We start from the raw sequence: 19,934 nt of genomic DNA, 5'->3' as shown, positions 1-19,934 counted from the left end.
AGGCCACCCTGTCAGCTTCAGGCTCCTTGGGGAACCTTGGTGGGCTCTTTCAAGAGGTGTTTGTGGTTGCTTCTGAAAAGCTGAGTTCCAGTTTCTGTCTGTCAGATGGGGAGGGCGGACACGCACGTTTTGACCCCTTCCGCCTGGACCCTGTGTCAGGTGCATAGATCACAACCACAGCCACAGTGTCTTCATAACTATCCTGACAGACTTCCTTATATCTGACAGGTGAGGAAACAGAAACTCAAGGGAATTGTAGTCACAGACACAGTAGGTGGAGGTCTGGATGGGAACCCAGGTCTCAATCCTCTTCCAAAGCCCAAAACTTTTCCTTGCCAGTACTGCGGGGGACAGACAGGCACGGGGAAAGAATGCACCTTTACTGCAGTGAGTCTCCCGATGCCTCAGCCCAGATCCATTAAATCAGAATCTCTGGGTGTGGGAACCAGACTCTGATGGTTTTAAGGGCGCCCAGGTGGTTCAGAGGGGCAGAAAGGGCTGCCAAGCCCTGCTTTACTGTAACTGTAAGAGGCACATCGCCTCCTCCAGCGCTCTCCAGGTGCTCCTTTCACAGAGTAATCCTGGTCACGAAACCAAAAATCAAAACCGAGCCAGTGGTGTCTAATTCCCCTGCTCTGATCAACAGAAGTAGGGGGAGGGTCCCCGGCCGAGCTCGCCCCCGCGGGGTTCAGGTGCGGCGCGGCGGCAGGAAGCCACCCCCTCCGCTCGGCCGGTGCGCGGGGCTGTTGCGCCATCCTCCTCGACTTTCGTAACAGCACCCTGGGACAGCCGAGAGACAGCTCCAGGGCGAGTTCCTCAAATGTTTTCCTGCGTTGTCGGGACCGTCCGCGGTTCTGAGTCATGTGCAAGTGGGAAGTCGCACTGACACTGAGCTCGGCCAGAGGGAGCCGAGCCGAGAGCGGCGCAGGGCTCGGGGACTCGCCGTGCGTGCGGAGCGCGGGCCCCTCGGGGATGGGGGCTGCCCTCCGCCCGCCCGCCCGCCCGCTGCCCCGCCCCAGCCGTCGGCTCCCGGCCAGCCCGCCGGCCCGCCCGCCCGCCTCTCTGGGAACATGGGGCATTAGCCGAGGAGGAAGCATGCTGGCCGTCCGCTGCGCGCTGCTGACCGCCCTCCTCGCCGCGTCCGGGACGGCGCTGGCCTTGGAGGGCTGCCCCGCGCCGGGTAAGGGCTTCGGGCGCTTCCGGAGGGCTGGGGCAGCCGGCGGGTGGGGGAACCGAGGTGGCTGCGGTAGACGCTGGGCGGCGGAGGGAGGCAGGGGGCGGTGACGGCTCCCCCTGTCCCGGGCTAGCTGGGGTCCCCGCGGCACAAGGTGCGGCCCCGGGCTCCCCGAGCTGTCCCCCGCGGGCGCTCGCTCGCGCGCCCCCTTGCTGCGTCCTGCCGCTTCGGCCCGGCGCGCTCTCCCCGTGACTTCTCTGCCTCGGGTAAGCTCTCTGCGATCCTCGTACAGGACGTGGTGTATTCTCAGCAACCCGATCCTCGGGTCTCCTTCCCAGTGCCCCCAGGAGTCCTTACACAACGGCGTCCTGGGTTACTTTAAAAGGAGATGCCCTAGCGGAGTGGAATTCCTGCCCCGGGCGTCCTTTATGCCAGCGCCGCCTTTGCCCCTCAGCTTTTGGAGAAGGCATCCCGCCTGGTTCTCCCCTCGGACCCCGGGTTGATGTGTGGATGACAGTGCCCTGACTGTGAAGGGAGTGACATCATGGGCTCTGAATCACGGACCTTCCTGCCGTTCGCTGCCTGCACTTGCTTAGGCAGACACCGGCTCTAGCAAGCCCTGTGCCTCAGATCTGGGAATTGAAGCCAAGTTAAGGAGGTTTGGCCAGGGGGTTGAGACGTCTTGAGACTGGCACACACTGGACTCCACTTTCAGACGAGAGAAGGAGGGGTGAGGCAGAGGGCACAGGGCACTTCTTGCTCCTGGGGACTGTAACGTGCCGCTGGCCGAGTCCTCTCTCTGGCCTCTGGCGGCGTGCCCTGCAGCGCGTCTAAGGTTCTCTTCTAGAGGACCCTTTCCCCAGAGGTCTATTTTAGGGTCTGAAGGCTTCTTGAGGCCACAGTGGAAACCCAAGGGGGCAGCCGGCAGGCTTCTGGGAATAGATGGCTGGGGGCCGGTGACTCTGGCTTCCACTGCTAGATTGCACTGTGCCCCTGCCCTGGGTGAACACCTTCAATCATTCTTCCCTGCTGGAGAGAACCAGGGGCTGGTGTGCCTGCAGCTCCTTTTGCCTTCTGAATGGTTGTGATCGTTGTGCTTCAAGGAGGAAAGAAAAGGGATTCCTTTTCACAGCACATGTTTATAACCCCAACCGGTAACAGGGGCTGTGGAAGGCCTCCTGTGCTTTACACACATTCTCTGCTGGATCTGAGTAATACTTTGTTCCAGAGAGGAGGCCAGCATTTAGAGAGGTTGGGTCGGGAAGTTTTCAGGCCGGCTTGGTGGAGGCCCACCCCTCCAAGGTGCTGTGCTCCGATGTGGTAGACCCCCAAGACCTCCAAATGGAGAACTAGCCTGGCCAGCAGAGCTGGGGGTGTCTCGAGGACAACCTGGCCATCACCGCTGGCTGACCAAGTGCTGGTCAGAGGAGGCCAAGGGAAGGAGAGGCCTGGGTTTGCCTGGTGTTCTATCAGAGAGAGGCAAGGCAGGGTTGAGGCCTGGGGCACCCAGCAGGGAGCAAGCCTTCCCTGCCTGCCTCTGTTGCTACTCACACCACCCCCCAGGGCACCTGCCCCAGGGAGGTTACTGCTGTAGCTGTTGCTTCCTTTTTCTCCTAAGTGGCTATAAGGCACTGAAAGGGCGGTTGCAGTCAGTTTTCCTGGTGCTCAGGTTGGTTGGGCGAGGTGGTCTCAAGGCCTGGACAGCCTTGTGAAAAAGGCAGAACTGAGAGTTTGGGGAGGAAGTGAAAGCCCTCCCAGTTCAGAAGGAACATGCAGAGAGGTAGAAAATACCCAGCTCCCCTCCCACACCCACACAGAACTCAACCCACAAACTTGAGAGCAAAAATAAAGACATTGTACAGGAAGCATGGAGCAAATGACTGTGAGATATCTTGCTTTGGAGAAGTGAGGGGCCGAGCTGAGTAGCAGAGGCTGGAGTTGGTTTAGAGGGGAAATCCGCTGACTCTCCTGGCTGTGGGCCCTTATAGCCAGGAGGCGTGTTTTCCTTGGGATCAGCCGCTGCCCACACATCTGAGAGCTGGCAGGGCTGCGCAAGTGAACTGCTGTCTAGGGGCCTGGACTAGCTGGGACGTAGGTGTCAGGTGTGGAAGGCCTGAACATCTGTGACTGAGGTTCCTCTCGCCTTCTGTATTGCAAGACGGTGCACAAAACAGACACCTACACCTTTAAATCTCAAAGTCCTATCTTAACCTCTAAACTTCCCTTCAGGGCAACCTCTTTCAGTTCCAGTGCCTACCTGCATTCCTCAGTCAGTTCAGTTCAACCACTCAGTCGTGCCCGACTCTTTGTGACCCCATGGTCTGCAGCACGCCAGGCTTCCCTGTCTGTCACCAACTCCCGGAGCTTACTCAAACTCATCTCCATTGATTTGGTGACACCATCCAACCCTTCTCCTCCTGCCTTCAATCTTTACCAGCATCAGGGTTTTTTCCAATGAGTCAGTTCTTCACATCAGGTGGCCAAAGTATTGGAGTTTCAGCTTCAGCATCAGTCCTTTCAATGAATATTCAGGACTGATTTCCTTTAGGATGGACCGGTTGGATCTCCTTGCAGTCCAAGGGACTCTCAAGAGTCTTCTCCAACACCACAGTTCAAAAGCATCAATTCTTCAGCACTGAGCTTTCTTTATACTCCACCTCTCATATCCATACATCACTACTGGAAAAACCATAGCTTTGACTAGACAGACCTTTGTTGGCAAAGTAATGTCTCTACTTTTTATTATGCTGTCTAGGTGGGTCATAACTTTTCTTCCAAGGAGCAAGTGTCTTTTAATTTCATGGCTGCATCCTCATCTGCAGTGATTTTGGAGCCCCCCAAAATAAAGTCTGTCACTGTTTCCATTGTTACCCCATCTATTTGCCATGTAGTGATGGGACCGGATGCCATGATCTTAGTTTTCTGTATGTTGGGTTTTAAGCCAACTTTTTCACTCTCCTCTTTCACTTTCATCAAGAGGCTCTTTAGTTCCTAGTCTCACCCTAAATCAATGTTTCTCAAAAGGCTCATTCTGGGTCTATTTGAATAAACATTGGTGTGTGTGTCTGTGTGTGTGTACCTGCCTGGGTGCCCTGGGAGTTGGGGGTGGGTACTTGACAAGAATGCTGATCCTTGGCCCCTGCCCCAGATTTACTGAAGAGAAATATTTGGAAGTAAGGCTCAGGAAATGTCCTTTTCAACAATTACCACTTGTGATTCACAAATTTGAGGGTAACTGGCTAAACAGTGTGATGAAGAACTCGAGGAAGGCCTTCCATGCTTCTAGCTTCCAGTTGCCGGAAATCCCTCCTGCTTTAGCTCTACGTCCTGCTGTGCTGTGTGCGCTTAGTCGCTCAGTTGTGTCTGGCTCTTTGCGACCCCATGGACTGCATGCAGCCTGCCAGGCTCCTCGGGTCCACGGGGATTCTCCAGGCAAGAATACTGGAGTGGGTTGCCATGCCCTCCTCCAGGGGATCTTCCCAACCCAGGGATCAAATCTGTGTCTCTCACATTGCAGGCAGATTCTTTACCGGCAGAGCCACCAGGCAAGCCCGCCTCTTGTTGACTCTGGCCCAGATGGTAAAGAATCTGCCTGCAATGCAGGAGATCCAAGTTTGATTCTGGGTTGAGAAGATCCCCTGGAGAAGGGAATGACTAACCAATACAATATTCTTGCCTGGAGAATCCCATGGACAGAGGAGTCTGGCGGACTACAGTCCATGGGATCTCAAAAAGTCGGACACAACTGAGCAATGAACACTTTCACTTGTTTTCACTTGTTTACTCACTGTCGAAAACGGTTATGAATCCTGTGAAGCCCTGGAATCAGCCACTCAGTGTAGTGAAGTGAAGTGAAAGTTGCTCAGTCATGTCCGACTCTTTATGACCCCATGGACTATACAGTCACCACCTAAAGACTGCCTAAAAGGAGTTTAAAAATGGTCAGGGGTGAATCCCTAGGAGGGACTGAGGAAACCCTCTGTCCCGTCCTGCTTGGTGCCTGCTACTCAAGGACCAAGTTGTTGGGGGAGCGGGGTGGACCAAGATCCCGAGGCAGCAGGCACATCACATCTCTGACCCTCTGTGGCTTGGCCTGTGGACTGGGTTAACAAATCCTCCCCTTACAGGGTGTTTGGAAGGATTACACAAAGCTGGTCCAGTTGCTTCACTTCCCCTCTGGTTCTCCTACCCCACCAGCCTTGCCTGCTACCAGCCCACCCAGCAAGCCAGAGCATTCCTATCACTGAATCTGGGCTTTTCCAGGTGAGGCTTAAAGATCTAGATTTGTTCTCTCTAATATGGTAGCCACTTGCTAAGTAGGGCTGCTTGAATTTGAATTAATCAGAATGAAATCAAATTTTAAATGTAGTTCTTTTGTTGCACTAGTCACACTTGGCTCCCATATTGGACAGCAAAATACAGAGCATTTTGATAACTGCAGAAAGTTCTACTGGACAGCGCTTGGTCTTGAGTGCCAAGCAGTTTCTTCCAGAGATTTTCTGTTGCTTTTTATCCCTCTCTGGACCTTCTTTCCATATGAACACAGCTCATCTTGAACAGTTAATGGTTAAGGTTTTGGAGCCAGACTGATCTCTGCCCAGCCCTGCCATGGAGAATAATGTGAGCTTCGGCAAGGGATTTTTACCATCTCAGAGACTTGCTGTCCTCATCTGGAAAATAGAAATAATATACTACCTCATAGGGTGGTTATGAAGATGAAATGTGCTAAGTAAGGTACTACTCAGAGCACATAATAAGATCTCTAACGCAGAGCGAGTGCTTAAATACATGTAGCCAATAATGTATTCATCTGAAAAAAGCATTTTGAGCTCCTCTGATGTTCCAGGCACTATTCTAAGAGCTGTGGATACAGCAGTGAGCCAAACAGACAAAATTCCTGGGCTCATTGGGGCTTCATTCTATTAGGGATGTAAATTAAATATATAGTATGATACTAGTGCTAAGGAGGAAAGGGCTTCCCTGGTGGCTCAGATGGTAAAGAATATGCCTGCAATGCAAGAGAAACACAGATTTGATTCCTTGGTCAGAAAGATCCCCTGCAGGAGGGCATGGCAACCCACTCTAGTATTCTTGCCTGGAGAATCCCATGGACAGAGGGCCACACACAATCCATGGGTTGCAAAGAGTCAGACACACTGAGCAACTAAACGCGCGTGCACACACAGACACACACAGACACAGACACACACTCAAGGAGGAAAAACAAAGCAGGGGATGGAGATAGGAACCATGTGTACAAATCAAGAAGGATGTGGAACTGATCTTTTTGAGGGGAAGCTGGGGAAGGTCTCACCACGAAGATGAGGTTGGAATGAAAGTCTGAGGAAATCTAAAAATATTGAGGGATTCTTGATACTTCCAACTTGTGCAGGCAAATTCCTGCCTCCTCTTTAACAATCTGGTCCTACCTGAGGGCCTGTCGAGTTCTGGAGCAGAGGGCTCTGTCGGGACACTTGGATGCCCCCTGCCCTGGTGAAGTTTGGGTTTGTCTCTGGGGAAGCCAAGCCTGGGTCATCAGCTCTTTAGACTCCAGGTGGACAGGGAGGTTCTAGATGTCCTGTCCTTAATTGTCACTGAGGTGTTACGTCTTTGGAAGAGAGTCCTTGAGGACCGGAGTTGTAAGATAGCACAAAAAGAGGCTTTTAACTCTCAGACTTTGTTTGGTGAAGCCCTGGGGAGTTTCTTTGGGGTCATCTGTGTGCTTTACTCTCTTCTGCACTTGAGATCCAAAAAGGTCCAAAATCTCTGGTAGAGTCGGGGACTTTTCTGGCACGGTCCTGAGTTTGGCCTGACTTCCAGCCAGGCTGTCTCCCAGTTCCTTCGTTCAGCTTCCCTCCACCTCCCAGCTTCCCTGCCTCTCTACCCTGTGGTTAACAGCAACTGCCACCATCCTGGATGCTGACTGTACACCGAACTGTGCTAAGCTCTCTGCGTCTATGATCTCACTTACTGTTCACAGCAACTGTGTGGGAGAGGGGTCTTGGTGCCTGGCATAGAGAGGGTGGGCTGTCGGACCACAGGTTTTGTCGGCGGGTGGGGAGGAGATCAGAAAGTTGGTTTTAGACATGTTGAAACTGAACTGTCTTTTAGACAATGGAGAGAAGATGCTGAGGAGCTGGGTATAGGAGTCCAGAGTTTGGGGATGCAGACTGAGTTTGAGGTATGAATTTGGAAGTCGGCTGACAACAGAGGTTATGTCGAGTCTTGAGCATGGCTGAGATCACAGAGGGTGAGAATGTAGATGGAGAAGCGAAGAGGTCCTGGGCGGAGCCCTGGGGCACTCTGACCTGGAAGAGGGAGGAGGAGACAGACGATGAGGCCAGGGAAGCAGGAGGGGAACCAGGAGAGTTGTCCTGAAAACGCAGCGAGGACAGTGCGTCAAGAGCTGGGAACAGTTCAGTGGTGTCGGACGCTGAGAGAGCAAAAGACAGCCTGACCAGGGGACGTAGCCACCCTCAGGCCGTTGGTGACCTTGCCTTGCTGTGAGGCATTTGGGCAAAATGGTGGAGGCCTAAGGCTGACAGGAGTGGGCTAGAAAGAGAACAGGAGGAGAGAAACAGGAGCCAGCAAGTGGAGGCCACTCTCCTGAGGGTCTTACCTGTAAAGAGGAGGAAAGAAATGGAGTGTTCGTTGCCTGGAGACGTGGGATCATGAAAAGACTTTTTAAAAAGATGACTGAAATCTCATCCTGTTTGTCTGCTGATGAAAATAATCTAGTAGAGACCAAACATTGACAGAGAATTGCTGAGGCAGTGTCCTTGAGTAGGCGAAAGGAAACCGAGGCTCAGAGAGGTTAAGAAACTCACTCAAGATGGCACAGCAAGGAAATAACAGACTTTGCGCCGAACCTTGCTCTTTCCACCGTATCACAGGTCACCCACAGCTCCCACCCTTCTCAAAGCTCGGAGACATCAAGGGCATCGTTTCTTTTCTCAGTATTCTCAGAGACTTACCAACTCCATACATACTGATGTGGCAGAGACAGCTCTGATTTCGCCCCAGGAGTGTCCTTCTTCAGTACTTTTAAGAAGAACACTTAAGGCCCTGTGTATGTTTAAGCCGTTGCACGATAACCCCCTCCTCCCTGGTATACATTCATACCACTTTGGGTCAGGGAAATGTTTTATAACCCCATGTCCCTGCAAATGAGCTTTCTGTATCTCTAAGCAAGGCAGCTGGGAGAGCAGAGAGAGAGAAAACATCTCAGGGGGCAGACAGTTCAGGCCTGTCTCTAGACTGCCCACTTACCAAATCAGCCAACCTTAAGCCAAGTCACTCTAAGCTCAGACAGACAGAGCAACACTTCTTGAGGCCGAAACAAACAAAATCAGGTGCTTGATTGCTGTCACTGATCTGAAGAGCCTATTTTGATGGGAGAGGCTGTAGTATGAAGACTTTCTCATAGAAAAGGGGAAAGACCCGCCATTGCAGTGGGAAAAATAATTATAATTGCTCATGTTTTTTGAGAGATTAGGTATGTTCTGAGAATAGTGCTAAGTTTTTAACATTAGTTATCTAATACAACTCTCACAACAACCTTTAGAAATAATTATTATTGGGCTTCCCTAGTGGCTCAGACAATAATCTGCCTGCAATGCAGGAGACCTGGGTTCGGTCTCTGCGTAGTTAAGATCCCCTGGAGAAGGGAATGGCTACCCTCTCCAGTATTCTTGCCTGGAGAATTCCATGGACAGAGGAGCTTGGCAGGCTACATGGGGTTGCAAAGAATCAGATGCGACTGAGTGACTAACAGATACACACACATTATTATTATTTCCATTTTTGGGACGGGAAAAGTGAGGCCTAAGGAGGTTGAGAAGCTAGCCCAAGGTCACACAAGTAGTAAGTGGCTGTCCAAGGGTTGGAACTTGGGTGTGTCTGAATCCTCTTAACTACTTTAGACAATGGACTAGGAAAAAGTTCATTTATTTTGATAAATAAAGAACTTCCTCTTTATTTTAATTTTTTTAATTTATTTTTATTTATTTATTTGGCTGCACCAGATCTTTAGTTATGGCACATAGGATCTTTGATCTTCCTTGTGGCATGAGGAATCTCTAGTTGCAGAATGGATTATCTGCTGCATATGGGATGTAGTTACCTCACCAGGGATCAAACCCAGGCCCCCTGTCTCGGGAGCACGGAGTCTTAGCCACTGGACTACCAGGGAAGTCCCTAAAGAACGTCCTCTTAATTTTTTTTTTTTTTTTTTGTATTTCATTATATGGACACACTGAATTTCTTTAGCCAGTTTCCTTTTGAAGGACATCGTCTCTAGGCTTGTTTCCTGGCTTAGCCATTACAGATAGTGCTTCCAGGAGTAAGTTTACATGTCCATCGTGTTGCCTAAGTGAAAGCACATGGGCAGCATAAATTCCTCGAAGGTGAATCTGTGGGTTGAAGGCCATGTGTGTTTGTACTTTTGAGTGAGAGTGGAAGCTTCACCAATTCATACTCCCAGTAGCAATGAGAGAATGCCTATCTCCACACCTCTGATGAAAACTTGTAATCAACCTGAGATGGTGTCTATGTGGAATTAATTTTCATTTATCTTACCTGAGTGCGGTTTTACAGGTTTTTGCTTATTTAAGAGATATTTGCATAGCCTGTTTCTATGAGCTTCCTGTTCATATTCATTGCTCATTAAAAAAAAGAATTGGGTTGTTGGTCTTTTTCTTGTTTACAGGAGCTCTTAATAAAGAATTTAGTCCTCTATGATATGAGTTTTGAAGACTTTTCTTTAGTTTGTCATTTGTCTTTTGACTTTTTGGTGGGGGTTAGTTTTTGCCATCCATATTTTTAAAAAATTGTAGTTGAGTTTATCAATTTATTTTATGACTTTTAAATGTTGTATCATGCCTAATAAGATCTTCCCTATGCCAAAACTGTTTTAAAAGATTCTTTGGGGGGGGGGTGTACTTTCTGGTACTTTTAATAATTTTAATATTTAAATGTTTGATCCATTTAAATTTATCATGTAGTGAGGTATGGCTCTAAATTTTTGACTCCTGGTTGTTACCTGGTGTCCTTTTTTGTAGTTTGTTGAATAATCCATCTTTCCCTCATCGATTTAAAAAAGTCACCTTTAAAATCTACCAAATTACTGTATATTCTTGGGTTTATACTGCCTGATGGAGACTGAGTATTTCAAAAATTCTGAGGCCTAATCACCTGGGTTTGTGTCTAGGCTGACTCCGAATTAGTTATGTAACCAGCCTCCTGTAAGATAGGGTGTTGAGAAGATCAAGGTAGGTCATCCATGTGCATACTTAGAATAGCACCTGTATATAGCCAACACTCAAATTAAGCTATTTTAAAATAATTGTGGTAAGATACTCATTGCATAACAGTTACCATCTGAGCCATCTTAAGGGCACAGTTCAGTGGTGCAGGCTGAGCTCTTTGTGGTTCCTGTTATTTCTGAACTTTCTAGTCTCTAGTTTTGTCCATCTGCTCATACGCCGGTGCCACGCTGTTCGCATCACTATAGCTTTATAATATGCTTTAGAGTTTTTTAGGGCTAATCCTCCTCTTAGTTCTCTGCTTTTTCAAAATTTTCCAGGCTATCTTTGCTTGTTTGCTTTTCAGTTTGAACTCTAGAATCAGCTTCCCTAGTTCCAAGAAAAAAAAAAAAAAGTCCTGTTGATGTTTTTATTGGGATCAAGTAAAATTTAGAGATAACTTAGGGAGCATTTATAATGCTGAGTCTCCCTAGCTCAAAACCTGGTGGGCCTGGTGAGGTTTATTTGTGAGAGGAACAGGCTGGGGGCAGAAGAGCTGGAATCTGGGTTTCACAGTTTCACTAAGGGTAGACGTGCCTGTTCTTCCATTCTGAGCAGCTTGCTTCATGGTGACATGAAGCTGGACCAGAGTGTGCTTGTGTGTGTGTCTGCTCATGGCAGTGGGCATGAGGGGAAGAATGACAGGAGGACTTTGGGGCTTTATAAAATGAGTACCGCAGTATAGATGCATGCAGAAAAGTGTACCCAGCATAAGTCTAACAGCCCAGTGAATTTGCACAAATGGAGCATAGCCGCATAACCACCAGCCAGCTGTATGGGCAGCCCCAGCAGGCCCTCCTGTGTCCCTTCTAGTCACTCTCTACGCACCTCCACTTTGTCACTTCTCAAATCTTTAGCTTTGTTTCCTCATTTCTAAAGGGGTGGAGGAGTGGAAGCTGGGGCAGGTGGTGGGAGGGGTGGTGATGGATGTGGCTTGGGATGGGGGTGGGGGAATAGGTATCAGGTGTGTGCTGCACCCCATCCACCCTCTGCTTCAACAAACACTTAATAACAGACCCTGAAGGGGGCCAGGCTCCTGATTAGACTCCCAGGCCAAGTTCAGAGGCAAGATGACAGGACCCTTGCTGCTGTACTCCTGGGAAGGATGTGGGGCAATAATGAGCCAGGCTTCCAGTTCTGGCTGCACCACACACTGGCTGTGTGACTTCTGGGCCCTGGTTGCCCTCATCTATAAAAATGGGCAGGTTGGCTAAATCACCTTTAAGGGTCTTGACAGCCCTAGAAGAGCGGCCCTCTGCTCAGCAGCCCTCTGTGGCTGTAGCCCCAGCCCAGCCCCTTCCTGGACCCAAGTCCACCTGCAGCCACGTGCCCTTCTGCATGGCTTACTGAGTCTTGCCTTTACTCTTTTTTCAATCTGCTTCTTGGGGGTTGGTGGGGGAGGGAAGTTAGATTGTTTGCTCTCCTTTGATATCTTTTCCTCTAATTAGCTTATAATCTCTGAGAAGTGACCCAGGTCAGGCCTTCTGGGCCTGGGGCCAGCTTGTTATTTGTGATGCTGCCAGGGGAGAATTAAATGTTTTTCTCCTGCGGAGCTGGTCACACGCGCTGGTCTCTGAGTCAGCAGCCATCGTTACCTTCTTATGGTCCAGAGGAGCCTCCCAGGCCCTCTCTCCAATCAGTAGATGTAGGGTCCGTGGTGCGGATAGAGGGCAAGACCGCGCCAAGGTAAATACTGACTCTGCCAAATACAAGACAAATACAAGCAGGTAGAGAAGTACAAACACATTAGAGGGGGGAGGAGGGCAGGAGTCAGCAATCTGAGGAGGGGTCTGTGGGAAAGGGGTGGCTGGGACCACATGGCCCTACGTGGCAGGGGAGGGCATTCTGGGGAGTTTTAGAAAGTGAGTGGGTGATCTGGTAAGAGCGTGAGATTAGGGGTCTGGGGGACAACTTTAAACTATAAATAATCACGGGCGTGCTGCTGCTTGGGCCCTGGCTTCCAGTGAGAGACCCCCAGGGGCTACTAATGTGGCAGGGCTATGTGGGGTCAGGCTCACTCCCCTCCCAACCGCCCCCCCCAAGACCTCTCAACCCCAGGGCTCAACCCCAGGGCTGTCTTCCTGGAACCTCTGTGATGGTCAGAAACACCTGGCGAAGGCAGAGAGAAGAAATCAGGAAGTGGAGATGCAGGGTGGTGGGCAGCCCAGAGAAGAGGGGCAGGGCTGGAGCGCAGGGAGGCACCTGGACCCCCAGGGAGTGGGGGTGGGGTGACTGTGATCAGACCCACCTGGAACCAATTGCAGACTCCCTCCCTCACTAGTTGTGTGCATTCGGGTCAGTTCCTCAACTTCTCTGAACTTACACGGAAGTAGGGACCAGCCTCCTCCTCAGCAAGGTATGTTAGGAGGGTAGGGCTCTTAGGTAAAGCGCCTGGCAGCTTGGCATGTGCTAAGCGCTGTAGGTGTTGCTGAGTGTTACAGTTATTATCACTCGGGAAGTCAGGACATGGGTTTCAGTCCTTAGCTGGGCAGGGGGGGTGTGCAGGGACAGGGGATAGAGCACATCGGGAACTTGTTCTAGGCCCCATGGGACCAGATCCTGCTTCTGTTTCTCTTTGGACATTAGGTGCCCATGGTTTTTTTCCTCCTGGAGACGTCTCAGCAGGCACCTCCTTCTAGGTCAGGGTCTTGCCTGCTAACGGGGTCCCCATGGTTCCTCTGTGACCCCTTCTGAGATCCTGTGTCCCTGAAGCCCCAGAGGCTGGAGGCTGTTCTATGCTGCCAGCTGGCTGGCCGACAGCTGGGAGAACTGTCCCTGCTCAGAAACCGGGGCGGTGGGATTAGCAGGCGTGAGCTAAATTGTGTCAGCGGCGGTGGCACTGGCAGCGGCTCCAAGGCTTACATAAATGGGGCCAGGAAGCTGAACTTGTTTTTGCTGGCAGGAGCAACAACAAGCTGCAAAGGAGTTGAGAAATATGTGTCTCCGTGTGCGTGTTTTTCTCTGGTTATTGACATTTGCGAGTTTACTTGAAGAAGGGTAGAAGTGGAAAAACAACAAAGCTGTCTGGGTTTCTGGCATCCGACCTCAGGTCCTGGATGGGGAAGAGCCCCACTTCCCAGGGCTGTACTGCGAAGTTCCCAGGCTTGAGAGCTGTTGGGCGTGGTGGGGGGCCCCAGGGAGTGGGGCTGCATGAGCACTGGTCCAGGGGAGGTGTGGCTTTGGTTGTCAGAGGTTACCAGGACCTAAACTCTCTTCCCCTTAGGTAATGAGAGGTGAAGGAGGTTGAGGGAATTTTCCTCCCCGGGGCTCTTGAGGGATAAGGGAGGTGCATTTTTCTGACAGCATTGGGATGCTCGGGCCATCGTCCTTCTCCAAACATCATCGACTCTTAGAGTCATACATAAATCCACAGATTAATTGTATTTTCAAGCTGGGCTATTGTCTGAGATAAACAGACATAGACATGCTTCCTGCCCTTTGTGAGCTGGTGATTCAGAGTGATAAGATGCTAGATGGCAGGAACAGGGAGGGTGGGACAGCAAGGAGCTCCAGACTGTGGTCTGAATCCTCATCTCACAGAGAAGGTGAGTAGGGCTCCACCAGGGGCTGTGACAGGCCCAAGGCTCATTGCAAGTCCAGGTGGCAAGACCAGGAATAGCACTTGCTCTTCTGATAACATAGGGCTGCTTCCCCTATGCCAGGCGGCACTGTTGGCTTCAGTCCCAGAGGCTGGGGTTGGAGGTGGTGGGCAGGGAGCCTACACATGGCTCTGTCTGCAAGAGTCAGCTCTGATCCCCTTGGAGGACATCAGATACCTGCCCTCCCTAAGGTCTTACTTCTTAACGCCTTTCCATGCTGTTCCCTCTTTATAGAATGCCATTCTCTGTAGCCAGTCAATCCTAAAGGAAATCAACGCTGAATATTCATTGGAAGGACTGATGCTGAAGCTCCAGTACTTTGGAGTCAACTCATTAGACAAAGACCCTGATGCTGGGAAAGATTGAGGACAGGAGAAGCGGGTGACAGAGGATGAGATGGTGAGATAGCATCACTGACCAGTGGACATGAATTTGAGCGAACTCCAGGAGCTAGTGGAGGACGGAGGAGTCTGGCGTGCTGCAGGCCGTGGTGTGGCGAAGAGTCAGACATGACCTAGTGACTGAACAACAATAAATTCCCTGTAGCTCCATTTATCAAACTCCCGCTGTGTCTCAAAACTCTCTTCCTTTGGTCCCTCCCTTTAGGAATGGTTTAACACCCCCTCTTGGCTCTCTCAATATGTTGGGGACATTTACCTTAGGGTGGTTTGCGTTATAGGCAGTTTTGAGTTCTCCATGGGGTTTTGTGGAGAAGAATGTCAGCGCATAGTAAGTGTTCACTAACTGTCAGTTCTGTCTCTGGGATTAGGATTTCTGGACTTTCACTTGATGGGACACAGAAAAAAAAAAAATTCTTGAATTCTTAAGGAGGGGACAGGCATCAGCTTGCAACCCTGGCTCAAATGTCTGAGCAGTTGCTCAAGGGCAGATGTTAAATTGCGTGCTGTGCTGAATGTCAGAGCGTGCAGGGCCAAGCCCTCCCTCCCCGCTCTCCTAACCCGGCCCTCACCGCCCAGAGTGAGAGCGTGAGGAGGTCTGGGACCCATCTGTGGGGAGCAGGAGGGGATGCTCTCGGGAGCTCCGCCTTACCTGGGGCTCCCGCCTCACTGTTCCCCGCTGTGTCTCTTCCTTTGGCTCTTCCCCCTCAGGGAGGGGCCCTGGCAGACTCCAGGGAGCAGGCAGACAGGGCACGTGGGGAGGGATAGTGACCTTGTGTCCACTAGGGGATGAGGCCAGCACAGCTGAGGGCTAAGCGTGTAGCGTGCGGCAAAAGTGACAAAGCGCAGAGCTGCAAGGGTGGGAGGGCAGAGCTGCAAGGGTGGGGTGTGTACACTCTGGCCTGGATCGAGCTCTCAGAAGCTGCTTGTCCTGAAAAGCCCACTCTCACCCCACCCCTGTTCCCTGCACTTTGCTCCACTTCCACCCTCTTTAGGTATAATATCTTGGACAGATCCAGGCTATGTAGCCTCTTTGTTTTACATATATATATATGTTCATTATAAGAGTAATACAAACAACTTACAGAAAATTGAAAAAATGCAGAAAGATGAAAGAAAGAGGAAGAAATTGCCTCTCATCCCATCCTTTGGGGAGGTGAGTGAAAGTCCCAGGAGGGCATTCTGTGATTATCACCTCTTCCTTTTCAAAGAGATGCTCAGGAGGGGGTTTCCTGGTGGCCTAGTGGTTAGGATTCTGGGCTTTCACTGCCTTGGCCCGGGTTCAATCCCTGGTTGAGGAACTGAGATCCTACAAGCCTTGAAGTGTGGCCAAAAAAAAAGAGAGAGAGAGAGAGATGCCCAGGGGCTCCCACGCAGCCCTGCAAGTGTCACAGGCACTGACTCAGAGATTTGAGTCAGGAGGCAGAGGGGTGGGAGGGTGGGCAGGGGCGGCACTGCCCACTCTGACAGTAGCAAGTATATTTTCTTGTGGTCTTTGCTTTCTGAGTATTTGATTGTGACGATCGAGCACAGAATGCTTTCAAAAGCATAGTTAACATAGTGCTGTTCACAGGTTCGAGGAGAAATATGTATTTTTTGAAGAAGGGCAGGGACAGGCAATACTTGCCAATGGGTGTTTATAATTAATCATTCCCCATTATAAAAGAATAGTGACTCAGTTTTAAAGATTCAGAAAACCATTACTCAAGTTCCTTGGCAGAGGAAGTGACCATTATGTCGCTCCGCAAGCTCTGCTTTAGTAGAAGAGAAAAAAAAAGTCTTTTTATTTGTGATTTCTCTGAGCTGCCCAGATACTCTGGCCATTGTTCGTGAATTCAGGAACAGAACAGCCCCTGCTATTGTTCAAGCTGGTCACTGACCGTGTTAAGAGCTTCCATCTGACCTGGGGGTAAGGGAAATGACCAGAGAAATGTATTTCCTGGAACTGGCAAAGGCAGAAGCAGGAAAGAGAGCCCCTTCTGGTTCTAGGCTCCTGCTTGTCTTCCTCAGCATCTCCTGGTTGTGACAAGCTGGCACTTTGGTCTGTGTATAGGGCCTGCCCCCTGCACAACGTGAGGAATACCACGTGGACCCCGGTGTCCTGTGTGACAGGGCCTCTTGGGAGTTTTCACTGTGGAGAACCTGACCCTGTGGGGCCCTCTCTGGCACCCTATCTTGAACATTTATTAAGCATGAACTGAGTTCTCTGATGAGTGTTACCTAGAGTTCACAGTCTCGTATTCATGACTGGGGATGGAGACCTACATATAGTTAAAGACAGTGCCGTGCGGAAAGCACCAGGGCAAGCTCATCCCGCCATGGTCCTTGACCCTTGCTTGGACTTCCGAGCACTTTTGAAAGTCTACTGTGTGCTGGTTCCTTGTGAATTTCAATTGCTGCTCATCAGCTGATGGAGGGGTGTTGTAAGCACTGCGCAGCGGGGCCACGCACCAGAAGACTGTTCTATTTTGACAGGGTCTCCATCTATTTTTGTTTGTTTGTTTTTGGCTTCACCAAGAGGCTTGTGGGATCTGAGTTCCTGGAGCAGGGATTGAACCTGTGCCCCGTGCGGTGGAAGTGCAAAGTCCTAACCACTGACCCACCGGGGCATTCCTGACAGTGTTTCCGTCGTTGTTCCTACAGGGTTGGTAATGTTTTCATGAACTTGACATCCATGTTAGGTTATGTCCTTTCTTTATCAAGTAGAAAATGGAGAAGTGAAAGTGTTTATGTAGTGATTCAAAGTGTTGATGGGTCTTAAAGAGCTCATTCAGGCACAGATGGAATTTAGTATGTGGACTGGACGTGGCTGGCCATAGCCTCCGTCAGGTGCACACCAGATTCAAGCGGTTTGGCCTGTGTGTCAGTCATGAAGGGAAAGGACATGTGTGACATAGACATACACACCGGGACCAGCAGTTTTACTCAGGGAAATTCTTGGGCGAATGCGCCGAGAGCCACATTGGAGAAATTTGATAGCACACTCTTTAGTACACAGCAGGACACTGGAAATGACCTAAAACCTCCCTCGGCAGGAGAATGAGATCACTGTCCAATGGAACATTACACAGCAGTGAAAACAAATAACTGTAGCTGCATGAATCATAGAAACGGAATGAGTGACAGAAGCATGTCACAGAAGACTACCTACAATCTGTATAAATTTCAGATATCACACAAAGTTGAGAACAATTTAGGGATCCGTGAATAGCGAATCTGAACCTATTTTTTAAAGAGAGGGAGTGGACTTCCCTGGTGGTGGGAAGTGGATAAGAACCCACTTGCCAGTGCAGGGGATGGGGGTTTGATTGCTGCTCTGGGAAGATTCCACCTGCTGAGGAGCAACTAAGCCCGCGTGCCACCACCACTGAGCCTGCGCTCTGGAGCCTGTGCTCAGCGGAGACCCAGTGTAGCCAAAAATAAATAAAAATACATTTTAAAAAGTAAAAGTGAGAGAATGATAGGCCCCAAATGTAACACTGGATGAGCAGGGAGACTGGGGAATTCAGAAGCACAGGAGGAACTTCAGAGCCAATGATTGCTAGTGGTTTGGTTGGCAGGAAATCAGGGGTGTTTCATGCTTCGTAACTTTCTTGTACATTACACATATAAATTTGCATGTGTTCAATATCATAGACCACATTTAAAAATGATGTTTGAAATGCTAAAAATATACTGCTAAAGATTATGTGTGAAAAGTGTACTTAGGGCTTCTTATATCTTTTTTAAGCCCTGTGGGCATGGAGGTACCCTCAGTCACTGGACTTGGTCTTCTAGGGACTGGGATGGTCAGGGGAGCCCTGGGTTCTCTGTCCCAGTTCTCCAGGAGTGAATTCATCTTACGTGTCTTATCCTTGAGGGCAAGGTCTCTCTGCTGCCCAGCTGCATCCTCTTCACTGGTGCCTGGCTCTGGGGGCCTCTTCAAATGTTCGTTGGATGTAGGTCATTTGGCCCGTAGTGGGGGAAGGTGAGGCAGAGGGTGTAAGGAACCTGTCCACACTTGCTCGGCTGCATGCTGAGATGCAACCATTTTTCTCACCCAAAGTCCAAGGCTCTGGTGGTGAAGAGAAAGAAACCGTAGATGATAGGCTGCCATCCTGTCCCTGGATGTGTCCCTTACCTGCCAGTCTTGGGGCAGAGGGTGCCTCGGTCGGGATCTCGGGCTCCAAGTGATAAGGTGAGAAGGAAGCTTAAAGGGAGTCTGTATAGCCGGAGAGAAGCTGTTGCTGTCCCCTCCACCTTCCCCCACATTTGTTTATTCATTTGACTGTGCCAGGTCTTAGTTGTGGCACACAGGATCTTCAGTTGTGGCTTGCAAACTCTTGTAGGATCTAGTTCCTTGACCAGGGATTAAGCTTGGTTTTCCTCCATTGGGTGTGCAGTCTTAGCCACTAGACCACCAGGGAAATCCCCAGTCACTATCCCCTTTGTGGCCGTGTCCCTGGCTGCTGGGCTGTGCCCGGGGTCTGTCTAGACAGCCAGCCCAGCTGGCTTTGGGAGTGTCGTCCTCTTGGAAGTCAGTTATCCTTAGTCCCTCCTCTCTGACAGCTGCCTTGGCGGGAGGAAGGAGAGAGATTAAGAGTGCCTCCTAAGCAAGAAAGCTTTGCAGGTTGGGGGGACACTGTTTCTGGGCCTTTTGGAAATCTTTGACCAGAAATTGCTTCTGTTTGCTAATACATGACCACACGTTTGGTTAGAAGGACCAAGTGTGCTTAATATGAAAACTTGCTGTTTTCCCTGGCTTCAGTTTCCTTAGCTGGTTAGACTAATTTAAATCTTAGATGCTGTGAATCTATTTAACCTATGAAAGTGTTAGTCACTCAGTCGTGTCTGACTCTTTGTGATCCCATGGACTGTAACCCACCAGGCTCCTCTGTCCATGGGATTCCTCAGGCAAGAATACTGGAGTGGGGTGCCATTCCCTTGGGTTACCAGGGGATCTTCCCAACCCAGGGATTGAACCCGGGTCTCCTGCATTGCAAGTGGATTCTTTACTGTCTGAGCAACAGAGAAACCCCTTAACCTATACTTAAAAAAAAAAAGTTTGGTTGTTCCTTTAATCTTTAATATCCTTGCCTTGAATAGCACTCATGATATTTTTCAAGGGAGTGCATTTCTTTTCTTTTACTTTCCAATGTTGTCTCTAGAATAAAAATAGCATTGCCCTGAATGGTGATAGATAGGTGGAGGTGGAGGTGGAGGGAGCGCTGAACAGAGCTGGAAAACCTGGTTTGCATCTCAGCTGTGTCGCTGTTCTTGGTGATCTTGGACTAGTCTCCCGATTCCTTGGTGCCTTGGATACTATCTGTAAAATGGGCCACTTACCACGGAGACCCCCGGATTCTGAGGCTTCATGTGTACTCATGCATCCCACTGGGTTCCTGGCCTTCATTCTTACGTTCATTTATACATGCATCAAGTGCTCAGTGGGCCCCTGCTGGGTTCCAGGCAACCATCTAGG

At 50.1% G+C, this 19,934-nt stretch overlaps 1 protein-coding gene across 1 annotated transcript in view; it reads left to right on the top strand.

Moving 5' to 3' along the window:
* The first annotated feature begins 861 nt into the window (after positions 1–861).
* IL6R (interleukin 6 receptor) overlaps positions 862–19,934 on the top strand; it is a 54,769-nt gene continuing 35,696 nt past the window's right edge. Inside the window, exon 1 of the mRNA XM_052638017.1 lies at positions 862–1,180. Coding sequence (XP_052493977.1) covers positions 862–1,180 — 319 coding nt within the window. The remainder of the gene's footprint in view (positions 1,181–19,934) is intronic.

The sequence above is a fragment of the Budorcas taxicolor genome, chromosome 3 (assembly GCF_023091745.1).
Source record: "Budorcas taxicolor isolate Tak-1 chromosome 3, Takin1.1, whole genome shotgun sequence".
NCBI lineage: Eukaryota > Metazoa > Chordata > Mammalia > Artiodactyla > Bovidae > Budorcas > Budorcas taxicolor.
Note: the sequence above shows the minus strand (reverse complement) of the source record. Positions and strands in the feature narration are given on the sequence as shown.